The 16141-nt window shown below is 50.3% G+C and overlaps 1 protein-coding gene across 1 annotated transcript in view; it reads right to left on the reverse strand.

Moving 5' to 3' along the window:
• Positions 1–16141, reverse strand: part of CSMD2 (CUB and Sushi multiple domains 2) — a 244171-nt gene that overhangs the window by 50401 nt on the left and 177629 nt on the right. The window contains exons 26-34 of the mRNA XM_041417597.1: positions 13151–13353; positions 11621–11812; positions 8798–8936; positions 8107–8294; positions 6336–6530; positions 5451–5567; positions 3880–3993; positions 3648–3743; positions 561–764 (exon numbers count right to left, since the gene is read on the reverse strand). Of these exons, the coding sequence (XP_041273531.1) occupies positions 561–764; positions 3648–3743; positions 3880–3993; positions 5451–5567; positions 6336–6530; positions 8107–8294; positions 8798–8936; positions 11621–11812; positions 13151–13353 (1448 nt within the window). The remainder of the gene's footprint in view (positions 1–560; positions 765–3647; positions 3744–3879; positions 3994–5450; positions 5568–6335; positions 6531–8106; positions 8295–8797; positions 8937–11620; positions 11813–13150; positions 13354–16141) is intronic.

A 16141-nucleotide genomic window follows, 5' to 3' on the forward strand; every position in this document is an offset into this window, starting at 1 on the left:
GGACAGCCACAACCTTTCTGGATAGAACCACAGGAGGTTTTAAAGAAGTATTTTACATTTCATTAATTTACATTTACATTCACATTCATTAGTGCTTTGTTTTGCTGTTGATTTTTCCCACAGAACACCCCAGGCTGGAAGAGACCCACAAACACGACCAACATCCAATCCCTGTCCCTTTCCAGGACAACCCAGAGAGTGGTATCACTCCGAATGACATTCCCAATGCCACCCACCCCGCTCCCACCTCCCCCAGTGCCACCTATCTGTCCCTACAGGACACAAAATAAAATTACATGGACATGCAACTTTCCAAGGTAAAAAGAATGGAAGTTTAATTTCTGACTCTAACATTTAAAGATTTCCAAAAGTGACAGTGGATTGGAGGGTGACAGTGTTGGCTGGAAAAACCAACAGCCCATCAAACTTCTCTTCCAATAAAAGAACGCAAAACAATAAGTTATTCGCACACAGCGCGCGAGGAAGTCCGCTACAAGAACACAAACATCAGAATGCTTAGAAAAACTTAAAAAAAACCCAAAAAACAGGGCGACACCTACCCACGCAGGTGGGGACGGAGGAGTTCCACTGAGCCAGGGCCCCGGGCATGGCCAGGCACTGGATGGCCGGGGAGCCCCGCAGGCTGTAGCCGGGGCTGCACTCGAAGCGCACCACGGCGCCCACGGCGAAGTCGCTGCCCAGGCGCCGGCCGTGCCGCGGCTCCGGCACCGAGCTGCACTGCGTGGCGCTGGTGCGGGGCACGGCTGCCAGCAGCGGGGGAGGCAGACACGACAGAGTTAGTGTGAGCATGGCAGCTGGGGGAGTAAAGATTTGTCAGTTTTACAGTGAGATCACCGAGTATCTAAACCCCGGGAGGTGGTGGGTGAGGACTTGATCGTTGATTGATTGTACCTAAACCCCAAAGAGGGGTTCAATCCAAATCCAAATAGAGCATTGGCTGATTGTTCCTAAATCCCAAGGAGGGGCTGAATCCAAACAGAGCATTGGCTGGTTGGTCCTAAACCCCAAAGTATCTAAACCCCAAAGAGGGGCTGAATCCAAACAGAGCATTGGCTGGTTGGTCCTAAACCCCAAAGTATCTAAACCCCAAAGAGGGGCTGAATCCAAACAGAGCATTGGCTGGTTGGTCCTAAACCCCAAAGTATCTAAACCCCAAAGAGGGGCTGAATCCAAACAGAGCATTGGCTGGTTGGTCCTAAACCCCAAAGTATCTAAACCCCAAAGAGGGGCTGAATCCAAACAGAGCATTGGCTGATTGTTCCTAAATCCCAAGGAGGGGCTGAATCCAAACAGAGCATTGGCTGATTGCACCTAAACCCCAAAGTATCTAAACCCCAAAGAGGGGTTCAATCCAAACATGACCATTGACTGAGTGCACCTAAACCCCAAGGAAGGGCTCAATCTAAACATGACCATTGGCTGATTGTACCTAAACCCCAAAGAGGGGCTGAATCCAAACTTGGCCATTCATTGATTGTACCTAAAATCCTGAAGTATCAGGGTTGAATCAAAACATGGCCATTGGCTGATTGTACCTAATCCCAAGGAGAGGCTGAATCCAAACTTGGCCATTGACTGATTGTACCTAAAATCCTGAAGTATCAAGGTTGAATCAAAACATGGCCATGGGCTGATTGTACCTAAACCCCAAAGTATCTAAACCCCAAATAGGGGTTCAATCCAAACATGACCACTGACTGATTGTACCTAAAATCCTGAAGTATCAGGGCTGAATTCAAACTTGGCCATTGATTGGTTGTACCTAAACCCCAAAGTATCTAAACCCAAAGGAAGGGCTGAATCCAAACACAACCATTGACTGTACCTAAATCCCAAAGTACCTAAACCCCAAGCAGGGGCTGAATCTGAACTTGGTCATTGACTGATTGTACCTAAAACCCCAAAGTATCTAAATGACAAAGAGAGGATGAATCCAAGCTTAACCATGGCTTGATTTTATCTAAATCCCAAAGACTGGCTTAATTCAAGCATGACTATTGACTGATTATACTTAAATCCAGGCATGACCATTGAGTGATTACTCCTAAACCCCAAAGTATCTAAATCCTAAAGAATGCCTGAATCCAAGCATGACCATTGATTGATCATTCCTAAATTCCAAAGCACCTAAACCCCAAAGATGGGCTGAATCCAAGCATGACCACTGAGAAAAAAAGAACATTTCACTCCCAGTTCTGCCAGCTCAAGTGATCCAAATTCAAGTGGTTCCATGCCAGACTGAGTGGAGGTGGCACTTGGTGACACAGCTGGGTGAGCACAGGGGCACTTGGTTGAAGGTTGGGCTTGAAGAACTTGGAGGTTTTTTCCAATCTTAATGATTTAATTATTCTATACCTGAAATAAAAGCAGCTGGGACATCCAGAACCCCTCCACTGCCTCCCTTCAGAGAACTTTCCCCACATCAAAGGGTTGTTTTTACCCAGGGGAACCAAAGGATTTGGCAGTAGCTTCCCAAAAAGTTGTTTTGTCACCCAATGCAGGAGCCTCTGTGGGTTCCTCAGCTCCCTGGGCCTCGTGGCCATGAAGGAGCAGCAATTGAGAGAAAATCTTCTTTGGAAAAGAGAGAAAAGGGGGATTTAAGTTGTGATGGTGCTGAAATTGTTGATATTCCTGTTGAGTACTGGGAATTACAGTCAAAACAGGAATGAGTCTGGCAGATAAGTGAGGAGAAAAACTCATCAAAAAAATCAGGTCTATTGCCAAGGAAGAATTCAATTAATATTTTCCTCTGAGTTGCTTTAAATTTATGAGTGTTTAGCTAATTAGAGTCTGGCCAGGCAGATCCAAATCAGGATTGCCCTTTCCCCCTTGCTTCCCATGCAGCTCGTGCAGGAGGGAGGAGAAAAACTCCCCTGGTTTCATCAAAACCTTTGCTCTGCTGAGCTCTTTGAAGATTGCGATCACAACCACGGCTGTTTCACACTCATTAGGCAGGAATTCAAGAGAACAGATCTCTAACTACTCCAAAATCCAAACCAGGCTTTGCTTCACCCCTGGAGAAGGCTCAGGTCATGCCAGTGTCTGTCCCCTCTTTGCAGCAAAAGCCTGGATGTTCCCACAGATAACTCCAGGGAGCACGTGGGTGAGAAATCCCTTCTGCTTTCCCACTGTTCCATGCATCATTTGCTATTTACTCCCATAAAATCCCTGAGTTGTTCTCGCCCGGTGCAGCACAAAGCTGTTACTGAAAGGATCAAGGGGCAGGAGTGTGACAGCCCCGAGACTGTGACACGCACAGAGGGAAGATTTCTGAGCTGCCAGACGGGATTTCAGCTGCTTACACCCAGCAAAGTGCTAAAAATGCCACTGGGAAGAATTGCTGCAGGATAAATCTCCAAATTCCCTGTGTGACGCCGGGCACGACGCCGGGATGGGGCTGATGGTAATGTTGGGATGTGCAGGGTTCAGGCTGAGTGGGAATGAAAGGGCAGAATACAAAGTACCCAGAGCAGTCAGACAGCACTACCAGAGCTCTGCTCCCAAAGGAATCCTAATTCCCTGTGATATTCCCTGCTCAGAACCCCCAGACACCAAAAGCAGCTCAGGACACTCAGGACACCCCTGGGAGTGACCCAAGGACACTTCCAGAACACACCTGAACTCACCTTGGTAGACAAAATGAAAGCCTTTGGCTGTAGATTGACCCTTGGAGCTGAATTTGATGAGGATCTCGTTGGTGGTGGCCAACGGCAAAGATTCCCCTGGATGGGGAGGAGGGAGAAAGGGAGAGACAGAGGTGAAGGAATGAGCCACAGGGAGCAGGTGTTGGGTGTCAGCTGTGACAAAGCTGCTTTCCCCAGCAGGGACAAGGACAGGGGACAGGGAGCAGCTCCCTACCTGAGTGAGAGCCTGAGAGGGAGCTGAGCAGCCGTGAGTGCTCCGTGGGGCCATCGTGCACCTCCACCACGTCATTGAGCGCCGTCTGGAAAAAGGCAAACTGCCCGAAGAGCACTGTGGGGACAGGGACAGGGACAGGGCTGGGACCAGCCACTGCTGTCCCCAGCATCACCACACTGCTGTCCCCAGTGTCATCACACTGCTGTCCCCAGCACCACCACACTGCTGTCCCCAGTGTCATCCCACTGCCATCCCACTGCTGCCCCCAGTGTCCCCACACTGCTGTCCCCAGTGTCACCGCACTGCTGTCCCCAGCGTCATCACACTGCCATCCCACTGCTGCCCCCAGTGTCCCCACACTGCTGTCCCCAGTGTCACCGCACTGCTGTCCCCAGCGTCATCACACTGCCATCCCACTGCTGCCCCCAGTGTCCCCACACTGCTGTCCCCAGTGTCACCACACTGCTGTCCCCAGCATCACTATGCTGCTGTCCACAGCATCATCACACTGCTGTCCCCAGCATCACCACACTGCTGTCCCCGCCGTCATCACGCCATCATCCCCACTGCCATCCCCACCCAATCCCAGTGCTGTCCCCACTGCCATCCCACTGCTGTCCCCAGTGTCACCACACTGCTGTCCACAGCATCACCACACTGCTGTCCCCGCAGTCATCACACCATCATCCCCACTGCCATCCCCACCCAATCCCAGTGCTGTCCCCACTGCCATCCCACTGCTGTCCCCAGTGTCACCACACTGCTGGCCCCAGCATCACCACACTGCTGTCCCCGCCGTCATCACGCCATCATCCCCACTGCCATCCCCACCCAATCCCAGTGCTGTCCCCACTGTCATCCTACTGCTGTCCCACTCCCACCCCCCTGCCACCACACTGCCATCCTACTGCTGTCCCCACTATCATCCCACGGCTGACCCCACTGCTGTCCCTACACAGCCAGGCCACAGAGCCAGGGCATTTCCATGGACTCACAGAATGCCCTGAGCTGAAATGGACCCCAAGGACCATCGAGTCCAACCCCTGGTCCTGCCCAGGACCCCCCAGGATTCCCAGCATTCCAAACTGGGATCTATTTTCCCAGCACAACATTTGTCCCATGTTTCAGCTGCCTTTATTCCAGGCAGGGACAAGGCCTGAGTGACAGCCTGGAAAAATGGGAGCCCTTCATTTATCCCAAATTCCAGAGGCAGCACCAGCTTCCCTTGGGTTCATTAACACAACGTTTTCCCACTGATTCCCAGTCCTCTGGGAATATTCTGTGACTCATCCCCTTCCCCTGCCTAGGGAACACAAGGTACAGAATTCCAGTGAGGAATAATAATTATTGATTAGCTGTAATTGGCTCCCGTTGGGTGGAGCTTTGGACAAAACTTGGACAAATCCAGAATTTTCTCTGACTCCAGCACAAAGAGCACCCAACAGCACCTCTTGCTACTCTCCCATCTGCCTTATCTCCAGTTCTGGATGCACTTATAAAAAACCAGCATTAAAAACCCAACAAATAAGAGTTGGAAGAAGAGAATCCCATAAAAATTCCGAGCATGGTACCATAGTCCTTGGGCACGACGATGGAGTACAGGCACACCTGGCCACTGGTGTAGTTTTGGGGATAATTTGGGGACAGGACCACTCCATCTGAGCCTGTGTACTGCCCTCCACAGGGAGCTGCAAGGGAAAAGAAAATGGAGCATCCCTGGAGCCTGGAAATGTCCCCAGCCACCATTCCCTGCTCCAGGTGTTGCACCCTGAAAGTTCTCATTGGAAAAATCAGGTTTATCCCACCCTGAGTTCATGCTGGCTCCACGTGGAATTATCAAACCACTAATTAATGTGGGATTTGCACTGTTCCCCACATCACAGCTGGGGATGAGCTCCTTTTGCCACCTTTTCTCAGTTTTCCCTGCCAGAGCCTTCCCAAATTAGGGATTTCATTCCTTCCCCCCACCAGCTGCCTCTTGATTCCCTTCTGAGATCAAGTCTGACTGCAAACCATGAAGTCAGAAAAGAAAACAAAATAGCCATAGAAAAACCCTAAGGAAAAACCCCTTGTTTTGCCACTGAGCTCTGCCCCTGCTCAGGAACGCCCAAGACTGAGGGTTTGGATTAGCAAGGATCAGGTTTAGCCAGGGTTTAAGTGGATTCCTGACTCCTGCCCTGTGCCAGGCACTGGATCAGCCACGTCCAGTTTCCTGTCTGTCTCCAAAAAAAAACCTCAAGAAAACTCTCAGAAATCAGCTCTTCCTGTTAAAAGAAGAGCTGTTAAACCCCTGAAAAATGATAAAAACTAATTCCTGGTAAAACCCCTCAAAAATTAGGGAAAAACTGAGAAACCCCTCTAAACTTACACTTAAAAATTAAGTTTTCCATGGGGGATGCATCGAGGGATCCAGCTCTGGGCAGATCCTCCCCCCTGCCCCTTCCCATGGGATTTACCTGTACAGGTGGGGCGAGGCTTGTTCCAGGTGGGTTTCCCATCCCCTCCCATGACACAGGTGAGGGTGGGGCCCCCCTCAATGTCGTAGCCCCCATCACAGTAGAAGGTGATGGTGGAGCCCAGCTTCAGGTCCGTGCCCACTCTGGTGCCATTCTTGACGGAGCCTGGGTCAAAGCAGGACTCCCGGGGGTTCTCTGCAGGGAAAGAGATAAAATTTTTAAAAAGTATAAAAAACCTGCTAAAAAAATTAAATTCCCAGGATTTTTATTCATCTGCTGTTTTCATCAGTGAAATGAGAGGGTTTTTTTAGGATTTTTTTTGCACCTGGGAATGTGTGGGAGGCTCCAGTTCCCACACAGGCACCCAAAACCCAAGCAGTAAGGCAGAACTTTGATTTCACACAATCCCAGGATTGCTGAGGCTGGAAAATCCCTTCAGGACCATCAAGTCCAAGCTGTGACCCATCCCCACTTTGTCACCAGCTCAGAGCACTGAGTGCCACAAGGACAAATCATATTTGAGATGGGGAGGCCCTGGCACAGAGAAATCCTGGATTCCCCATCCCTGGGAGTGTCCAAGGCCAGGCTGGATGGAACTGGGAGCACTCTGGGATAGTGGAAGTGTCCCTGCCTATGGAGCTGGATGGGTTTTATGGTCCTTTCCAACCCCAACCAGTCTGTGATTCTTTTATTTACTCCTTGGACACCTCCAAGGGTGGGGATTCCACCCCTTCCAAGGCCTGACACCTTTTCCATGCAGAAATTCCTGCTGATGTCCAACCTGAGCCTCCTCTGGCACAACTTGAGGCTGTTCCCTCATCCTGTCCCTGTTCCCTGGGAGCAGAGGCCAAACAAACCCCACCTTGCTCCATCCTCCTGGCAGGCAGAGAGTGAAAAATTCTCTGCCCTGCAGAGTTTAAAATCTCATTTCCATACAAACATTCCAGGGAACACTACAGAGCTGTCAGGACTTAGATATTTCTTTCCTCCATGTTGTTCATGTTGTTCTTCTAACGGCTTTTTTTTTTTGTTTTTTTCTTTTCTTTCTCTTATTTTTTTTTTCATGCCTGCAATATAATTAGAGGCTTTGATTAATCCTGCTCTTTTGTCATTTGGAAATTGCTCATTAAAGACAAGGACTTTTCTGAGAGCAGTGGCTCTGGCAACAATTCAAGTGTACTTAAGCATTAAATCAGGGGCTCTCAGATTTTGGGGAAGGTGTGGAAGGAGAAACAGGAAACTGTAAAGCCCACAGGTCTTGCTTTTGCTTCTCTGCATGAAAAATCTGATGATCCCATGGTTTCCTGTCCACAGCAGCTACACCAGGTGATCCAAGTGAATGGGGCACAAAAGGATGGGATTTGTTTTTTTTTTCCCAGAGCACCAATTCCCTGTTTTGGGAGCCACAGACTGGTCAGCCCCCACTGCCCATCACACATTTGCACCCTCAACTTTTAAATCCTGGGTTCTCCTGGGCTCAGTGGGGTCTTGATGCACACATTTTAGACACTTTGAGCACCACTTTTCCTGTTTCATTCCATTCCTCTTCACCTTCCTCTCTCCTCCCATTGCTTTGGGCAAGAGGGACTCTCTCCCTCCTTTTCTCCACCCTCTGCTTCTGGGGTGGCAAAACACCAGAATTCCCCCTGAAAGGAGTTTTCCCCAGCATCTAGAGCCTCTCCCACTTGTTCCAACGAGGTGGAATCATCTGGGAATAAGGCCAGGGAAAGCCCCAGGTAGCTGCTGGGCCAGGTGTGCCCTCAGCCCTCACCTGTGTACTCGATGACGAAGCCGGCGTTGCTGACGGAGGCGTCGCTCCGGAACGCCAGGAAAAGGTTGTTGCTGCTGCTCTCGATCCTCTCTGGGAGCTGGGAGCCATAAAAACTCCCAATCAGGGGGCTCAGGGAGTCAGGCCCATCATAGATGTGCAGGAAATCGTAGCCAGGCTCCAGGCTGAAGCTGCAAAAGCAAAGGAGAGCTTGGAGCTGGGAAATGTCCCTGGAGAACTCCGGGTTGAGGTCCTGGGATGTGGAACCCCAGGGTAGGGATTGGCTGCTCCTGCCCCAAAGTTCTGCCAAGCAGGACATTCCTGCCAGCTGCTCCTGCTCCAAAATCCTGCCAGGCAGAAGAAATTCCTGCTTCCATCCCAGGAGTGGGGAATCTAGGAGTGGGGATGGAGTCAAGAGACAGAGGCTGAGCCGGAGCTGCTGCAGGGATTCCTGGGCTGTGCCACACCATGTTCTGTCTATCAAAGAGGAGCTGCAGCTGGAATATGAGGATCTCCCCGCCAGAAAAAGTCTGGGAACAGATTATCCAGGGGCATGGGGCAGTTCCATCAGCTTTGGTTCCTTCCCAGAGTTCAGGACATCCACACCCAGACCATCCCTCCCCTCTCTGTGGCCACGGCGAAAAACCACGTGGGCCCTCCCTAAGGCCATGGCACCAAACCCTTGGGTACTCACACGTTGAACACCAGGGCAATGACATAGTCAGGGGACACTGTCAGCTTCCAGTCACACTCCTTCCCTGGGGGATATGGCTCCGGGTACTGTGGGGACAGGATCACCCCAGCTGGGCCTGTCAGGATTCCGCCACAGGGAGCTGCAGGAGAACCACCAAGGGTGAGGCTTTGGGGCACAGAGACTTCCAAAGCACCAAATGGGAAGCAGGAATGGAATAAAAAGATGTGATAGACAGGGAGGCTTGAGACAGCACAAAATCCTGGGGTATTTTAGTGAGAAGTGACCTTGAGGTTCACTTGGGACGTGAGGTTGTGGTGGCTCTGCCAGGCGAGGGCTCTGCCATTCCACAGGGGACAAACACCACAAAGAGAGCTCTGGATGCCACCAGGACCTCCCTAAAATCCTTAAGCAAGGAGCCAGGAGGGGAGAGAGGGAGATCTTCCACTTCTCTGCTGCATTTATGGAACTCCCTGTCAAGGCCTGCTTGCTTGTAACGAGGTGAAAACATGTCTGGGCCTAAATGGCTCCGCCGTGTTTACTCCACTTCCCAGCACATTAAATGCCAAGCTGATTGAAAAATCAATTATTACTTTTTTAAGGCTCGAAGTGCTTGCTCGTGTTTCTCACCGTGGCAAAACATGACTGATATTTTTCCTGTCAGCTTTTTCGGCAGGCTCCCTGTGAGGGCTCTGAGATTCCCCAGATCAACCCTCACGTATTTGGGGAGAAAGGAAGGGGGTCTGATAGCAGCTACAGAGTGGGAAATGAGCTGGGATGGGATAAAAATGATGGGATAAATATTGGAAACATTTTCCATGAAGGAACGAGCACGTGGGATTGCCCTGTGGGCTTTGATAAAGAAAAATATCAGGAAAAATATCAGGTAAAACCCAGTGGGGCCTGTCTAGAAATGTCATAGTAGGGATTAGAGACCTTTCTCCAAGTCCAAAAATGGAGAAATGTTATCCTTCTGGGACACACCAGGAAACCACAGCACAGATATGGAAAATTTGGCTGAAGGCCACCCAAAAATACCTTGGAATAACCAGCAAACCTCCCATGTTTGGGATGGGATGAGAGCAAGGAGAGCACAGCCTGTGAGGGGGTCTGAGAGCAGCTCACAGAGAGGGAAATGAGGGGACGGGACACAAGTGGTGGCATAAATCTTGAAGGATTTTCCATCAAGGAACGAGCACATGGGATTGTCCTGTGGGCTTTGATGAGAAAAATATCAGGAAAAACCAAGTGGGGCTGGTCTAGAAATATCCAAGTAGAGATTAGAGACCCTTCCCCAAAGCTTTAAAGCAACTTCAACCAAGTCCAGACTCAGGCATGGAGAACTTTTATCCCTCTGGGACACACCAGGAAATCACAGCACAGACATGGAAAATTTGGCTGAAAGTCCCCCAAAAATGCCTGGGAAGAACCCACCAGCATCTCTTCTGTGCCCATTCACCCCAATTTTAACCCCAAGGGTGCTTTCCCCTCCCAGACTGCAACGTCAGGGGAAAACTCCAAAGAAACTGAAATCTAAGGACTCATTTTTGAAAAGCCTGAGGGAGACAAGTGTTCAACACCCTCGGATTCCTTTGAAAATCCCACCCAGAGTCTCCAAAGGATTTGAAGCAGGAACTGGACCCAGCCAGTGCTGCCTGGGACTGGGAGGGATGCAGACTTCAAATGGCCCAAACCTCCTGGGGCTCTCCCAGCCCAGATTGTTTGGCAGTTGTGCCACAAAGAGGGGAAAACACATTTGAAATGCTAAATACCCCAAATGAGCCCTAAATTTAACACTGAATTTTCCTAGTTTAGCTCCAACCAAGCTGCCTCTCCCCCAGTTACTCATATTTCACTCCAACTCCTTTTGGAAAAATAAAATTGGATGGAAAATTGGATGGAAAATAAACTTTAAACACAATTTGAAGTATTAGAAAATCAGCATTTTTTTATCACAGATAAAAAAAATCACATATTTTTATCTGGAGACCTGAAGGATATTTTTTTAAGTATTTCTTAATTTTTTAAGATGTGTGAGGCGAAATTTTACAACAGGGCTCAGATCATGGATCTGTGTTCATGAGTTCAGCACAGGAATGTGTGTCCATGGGTTCAGGACATGGATCTGTGTCTATGGGTTCAGGACATGGACCTGTATCCATGGGTTCAGAACAGGGATGTGTGGGATTCAACACAGGGTGTGTGTCCATGGGTTCAGGACGTGGATCTGTGTCCATGTGCTGAGATCATGGATCTGTGTCCATGGGTTCAGCACAGGGATGTGTGTCCATGGATTCAGGACACAGATCTGTGTCCATGGATTCAGCACAGGGATGTGTGTCCATGGGTTCAGGACGTGGATCTGTGTCCATGGGTTCAGGACATGAATTTCTGTCCCTGTGCTCAGATCATGGATCTGTGTCCATGGATTCAGGACATGGATCTGCATCCCTGTGCTCAGATCATGGATCTCTGTCCATTCAGCACAGGGATGTGTGTTCATGGATTCAGGACATGGATGTGTCTCCATGGGTTCAAGATATGGCTCTGTGTGCATGTGCCCAGAACATGGATCTGCATCCCTGGGCTCAGATCAGGATCTGTGTCCATAGGTACAGGTCACAGATCTGTGTCCCTGTGTTCAGATAATGGATCTGTGTCTATGTGTTCAGATCACAGATGTGTGTCCCTGTGCCAGGACAGGGCCCTGTGTCCCTGTGCCCAGGTCACAGATCTGCGTCCCTGTGCCAGGACAGGGCCCTGTGTCCCTGTGCCCAGGTCACAGATCTGTGTCCCTGTGCCCAGCCCATGGATCTGTGCCCATACCTGTGCAGGTGGGGGGGTCTGGCTGCCAGAAGAACCTGTTCTGGATCTGCACACAGGTGATCTGGGCCTCCCCTTGCAGGGTGTAGCCAGGGTTGCACTGGAAGGTGATGGAGTCCCCGGCCTCTCTGCTGTCCCCGCTCCGGCTCCCGTTCTGGGGGATTCCTGGGTCGTTGCACGAGGTGGCTGTGGACACTGCAGGGAATTAAAAGCACTCTTGAATATCAATGTTTATTTGACACCAGGCCTGCAGCACCGGCTGTCCTCAGGCTCTGTCCTTAGCCAGACATCCAGGCCATGCCTTGTTTCCCCACCCCTCCTCCCTCAGCATCCCAAAAACTTCCCCCACACAAAAAGTGCCTTTCCCTTTGCTCTGAGCATCTGCCACTCCAGCTGGGACAGGCTCTGGGGACCAGCAAGTTCAAGAGCAGCACCCAGGGAGCAGCTTTGATGTAGAATTGTGCACATGGCTGTTTACTCCATCAGGCCAGACACCCACTGATCTTTCACGGTGTTTTTGGAGAGTTCTGTGCCAAGCACATGCTGCAAAATCAACTCAGCCACCAGCACTTCACGCTTTCCCCTGAGTGGCAGAGAAATTTAGCCTCAAGATCTGTGAAGCATCAAGCCTGACCTTTCAGAAATGTGTTTGTTTCCCTTCCAGACTTGTTGCTGCCTCTCTTTGAGATCCGAGATGTCCCCTGAGCTGGGGACAGGCAAAGCTTCACTGCTGCCTGAGCTCAAGGTCTGCCAACAGCACAAGGATTTACCAGCAGGGAAAATCCTGGAGTAATAGGAGTTTTGTGAGCTTATCCACCTCATTAAAGCTCCCAAGATCCCAAAGTGGACAGGTCTGAGCTCAGGTCTGGCTGCTTAGTCACACCTGCTGAACAAAGGCTTTGAGCAGGAGCAGTCAATAAAGCCAAGCTCCAGATCAGGAGCTTATTTCCTGCTAAGTTGATGAGAGTCTGTTACAGCCAGGCAGTTTAGAGAAAGCTGCTCTTGAAAGAGCCAGAGGAAATCCCTCTCTTTCTGTGCAGCTGGAGATAAGGAAGTTAACAGCCCAGGCTGGTCCTTCCTGGCAGGACGAGACACAAATCTGGCAAAAAAAACCCAGGATGGCACCACTGTTCTGGGTGACACAAAGCTCTGCCTCTGTCTGGGTCATCCCAAAGGTCTGAAATCCAGCAGAAATTCTCCCCAAAATGCTGCCTTGTTCCCCCAGCCAAGCAAGGCACCCTGGACAAAAAATTATGGAAAAAAAAAAAAACCAACAAAACTTGGGAAGATGCTTCAATATGTCTCAGTCCATGGAAAGTCACATCATCACTCACCCAAGTACTCCCTGTTTATTATCACTCCAAAACAACAACACAAACCTGGAATCCTCTGTAAATATTGGAATATATCCCCCTAAAGGATTGAAAGGAATGTGTTTGCAGGGCTGAGGTTTGGTTGGGTTTTCCCTCTGGGTTCAGCTGGGTTTTCCCTCTGGGTCTGGTCAGGTTTTTGAGGAATCCCTGCACATCCCACCTGAGAACTGGATGGCAAAGCCCTGTTTGCTGGTGAAGAAGTCGGTGTTGAACTGCAGGATGACAGAGTTGAAGGTGCTGTGGATGTCCCCAGGCAGCCCCGAGCCGCTCATCTCCTTCAGCAGGATCCCGTTCTCCACCGGCCCGTCCCAGATCCGCAGCACGTCGTGGAACTCCTCGGTGTGGAAAACCATGAAATGGAGCCTGAGGGGCAAAAAACACCTGGAATTCAGGCCTGGAGTGTGATTTGTGCCAAATTCACGCAGCCAGATCCACACAGAATGTGTTGTCTCATCTGGAATTCAGGCCTGGAGTGGGGTTTGTATCAAATTCAGGCAGCCAGGCTCACATGGAATGTGTTGTCTTCTTTGGAATTCAGACCTGAAACATGGTTTGTGCCAAATTCAGGCAGCCAGACCCACACAGAATGTGTTGTCTCATCTGGAATTCAGACCTGAAACGTGGTTTGTGCCAAATTCAGGCAGCCAGGTCCACATGGAATATGTTGTTTCATCTGGAATTCAGACCTGGAGTATGGTTTGTGCCAAATTCAGGCAGCCAGGCTCACACAGAACATGTCTCATCTGGAATTCAGACCTGGAGTATGGTTTGTGCCACATTCAGGTAGCCAATTCTGATGCTGGATTGCAGCACCTCCAGGATTTTGATGTATTTTGGGAAGGTCTGGATGTTGCAGAATGGGGTCTAGATCAGCAAACAGAGGAACTTCAGCAGAGAACAGAGAGAAAATGAGGCAATAGGAGGGAGAGCTCCAAAATCCACACCAGGAAGGGAAGGGAAGGAAAACAGGAGTTATGAAGGTGACAATGAGCTGACACTGAGGGTTTATTTGGATGCTCTGAAGGCGGATTTTATTCCCTTCCTCAGGATTTCAAAGTTGGCTTTGTCCTGGAGACAGGGTTCAAGGCCTTCAGGCAAGGCACTGGCACAGGGATTTCCTCAGGGAAAGCTGCAGGAGGCCTCATGTGAGGGAATTCCTGTTGAGTCTGGGCCAGTGATGGACCCAAGGGAGAGGCAGGAGGTCCTTCTGTGCCAGGTGAGAGCTGGTGGCACTCCAGGACAGGACAAACATGGTCCCAACACATCCCTGGTGGGATCTCACCCTGCTGCTCCCCAGGCGCAGCTCTGCTGTGGGAGGATGAGGAGCAGATGGATCCAGGCTTTTCCAAGAGCTTTGGGATCTTCCCAGGTCAGAAGAACCATGCAAGAACAAGATCCTGCCCTGGCTGTGGTGACACCTGGGGGAGTCACCAGCTGAAGGATGCAGTTCTGAGTGTCCTGAGTGTGAATGGACCCACAGGGATCATCAAATCCAATTCCAGGCCCTGCAGACACCCCCAAATCCCACCCTGTCCTTGAGGGTGTTGTCCAAACCCTCCTGGAGCTCTTGGGAATGTGACCATTCCCTGGGGATGGAGCAGGAGCTGATCCCTTCCACTCCTGCACTCAAATCCCACCTGGAGAGGAGAGGAGGAATTTCCCTGTCCCTGTTTGTCACTGCCCCATTTTCCCTCTGGCACAACAAAATCAGGCCAACTATGGGCAACTCAACCCCAGTGTGAAATGGGGACAGAAACCTAGAAACAGAAAAAAAAAATCTGTAAAAAATAAACCCATCAGGTGCTGTGCTGAAATCCCTGCCAGCCCACAGAGGCAAACAGGGAAGTTTTCACTTGGCTGCTTTCCCATTTATCTGGGGCAAACATAAATAAATCAGGGGAGAGCCATAAAAAAAAAAAAAAGGGGGAGGAAAAAAAAAAAAAAAAAAAAAGCCCCACTGCAAAATCCTCAGCAACAAAATGATGCCCACAAAAGCTGGGAGAAACCAAAAGAGCTGAATCATAAATCTCCCAAGCAGAGACCTTGAGCAAAGAGAAATAAAGCCAAGCTTGAGGAAAATCAGGATGGATGGTGCAGAGCTGTTCTCCACGGCTGCCTTGGTGTGATTACGTTTGTTCCCAGCCTTAACTGGGCCCAGTGAGCCAGAAACGCTGGAAAAAACTCATCCCTGGAGACCTTGGGATCAGGGAGAGGCTGCCAGAGGTTGAGCTGGGCTGGGGAAACACCCTGGAACTGCCACCAGCAGCTCCAGGGCTGCCTAAACCACCCCCCTTTATTTGAGAAAAAAACAACTTCAGGCTGTGCCAGGGGGAGAACACCTTGATCCAGGTGATCCATGGGACAGGCTGGAATCTGCTGGGACATCAGATCTGGAGCTCTCTGGAGCAAATCCATCTATTCCACAGGCACATCTCAGCTTTTCCCTCAGCCTGATGTGTGAGACCAGGCACAGCCCCTGCTTCAGCAGACAGTGGAGGGGGAAGGAATTTTATTCCTGAGGGGAAAGGAGTTTTATTCCTGAGGGGAAAAGAGCTCTATTCCTGCACTGACAATCCCAATTTCCCAATTACAGGCATAGAAATGCAGGGAAAAAAATTAGAAATTGGGGAGATTTATATAAATATAAGTGTAAGAGAGGGGAAGTTCTGCCAGCTTAGCAAGGAGCAGAGAGGAGAGCCCAGCTCTGCCCTGAGAGTGTGAACAACCGTTGAGGAGCTCTTCCCAAAGCTCCCCAGAACCCCAGTGACCATCCTGAGGTGTTTTTATCTTTTATGACATTCCCCATCCAAGCTCTGGCCATTCCAGCTTGGCTGTGCTGTGCAAGGCTGGCACTCCCCTGGCACAGAGGTGCCACCAAAGCCACCACCTCCCACCCCAGCAGCAGTTTGGGAGCTGCCCACTGCCTCCCTCTGCCCCAGAGAGGCTTTTCCAGCTTGAAAGCTGCTCAATATCCTGTCCTTGGAAAGTGGAACATCCCAAAATGCTGGAAGTGGTCACATTCCAAGGGCTGCCAGAGCTCCAGGAGTGTTTGGGATGCACAGGGTGAGGTTTTGGGGGGTCTGGGCAGGGCCAGGAGCTGCACTGGATGATCCCCATGGTCCCTTCCAGCTCTGGGTATTTTCTCACTGCT

Source organism: Onychostruthus taczanowskii, unplaced genomic scaffold (genome assembly GCF_017590055.1).
Source record: "Onychostruthus taczanowskii isolate IOZ18803 unplaced genomic scaffold, ASM1759005v1 scaffold56, whole genome shotgun sequence".
NCBI lineage: Eukaryota > Metazoa > Chordata > Aves > Passeriformes > Passeridae > Onychostruthus > Onychostruthus taczanowskii.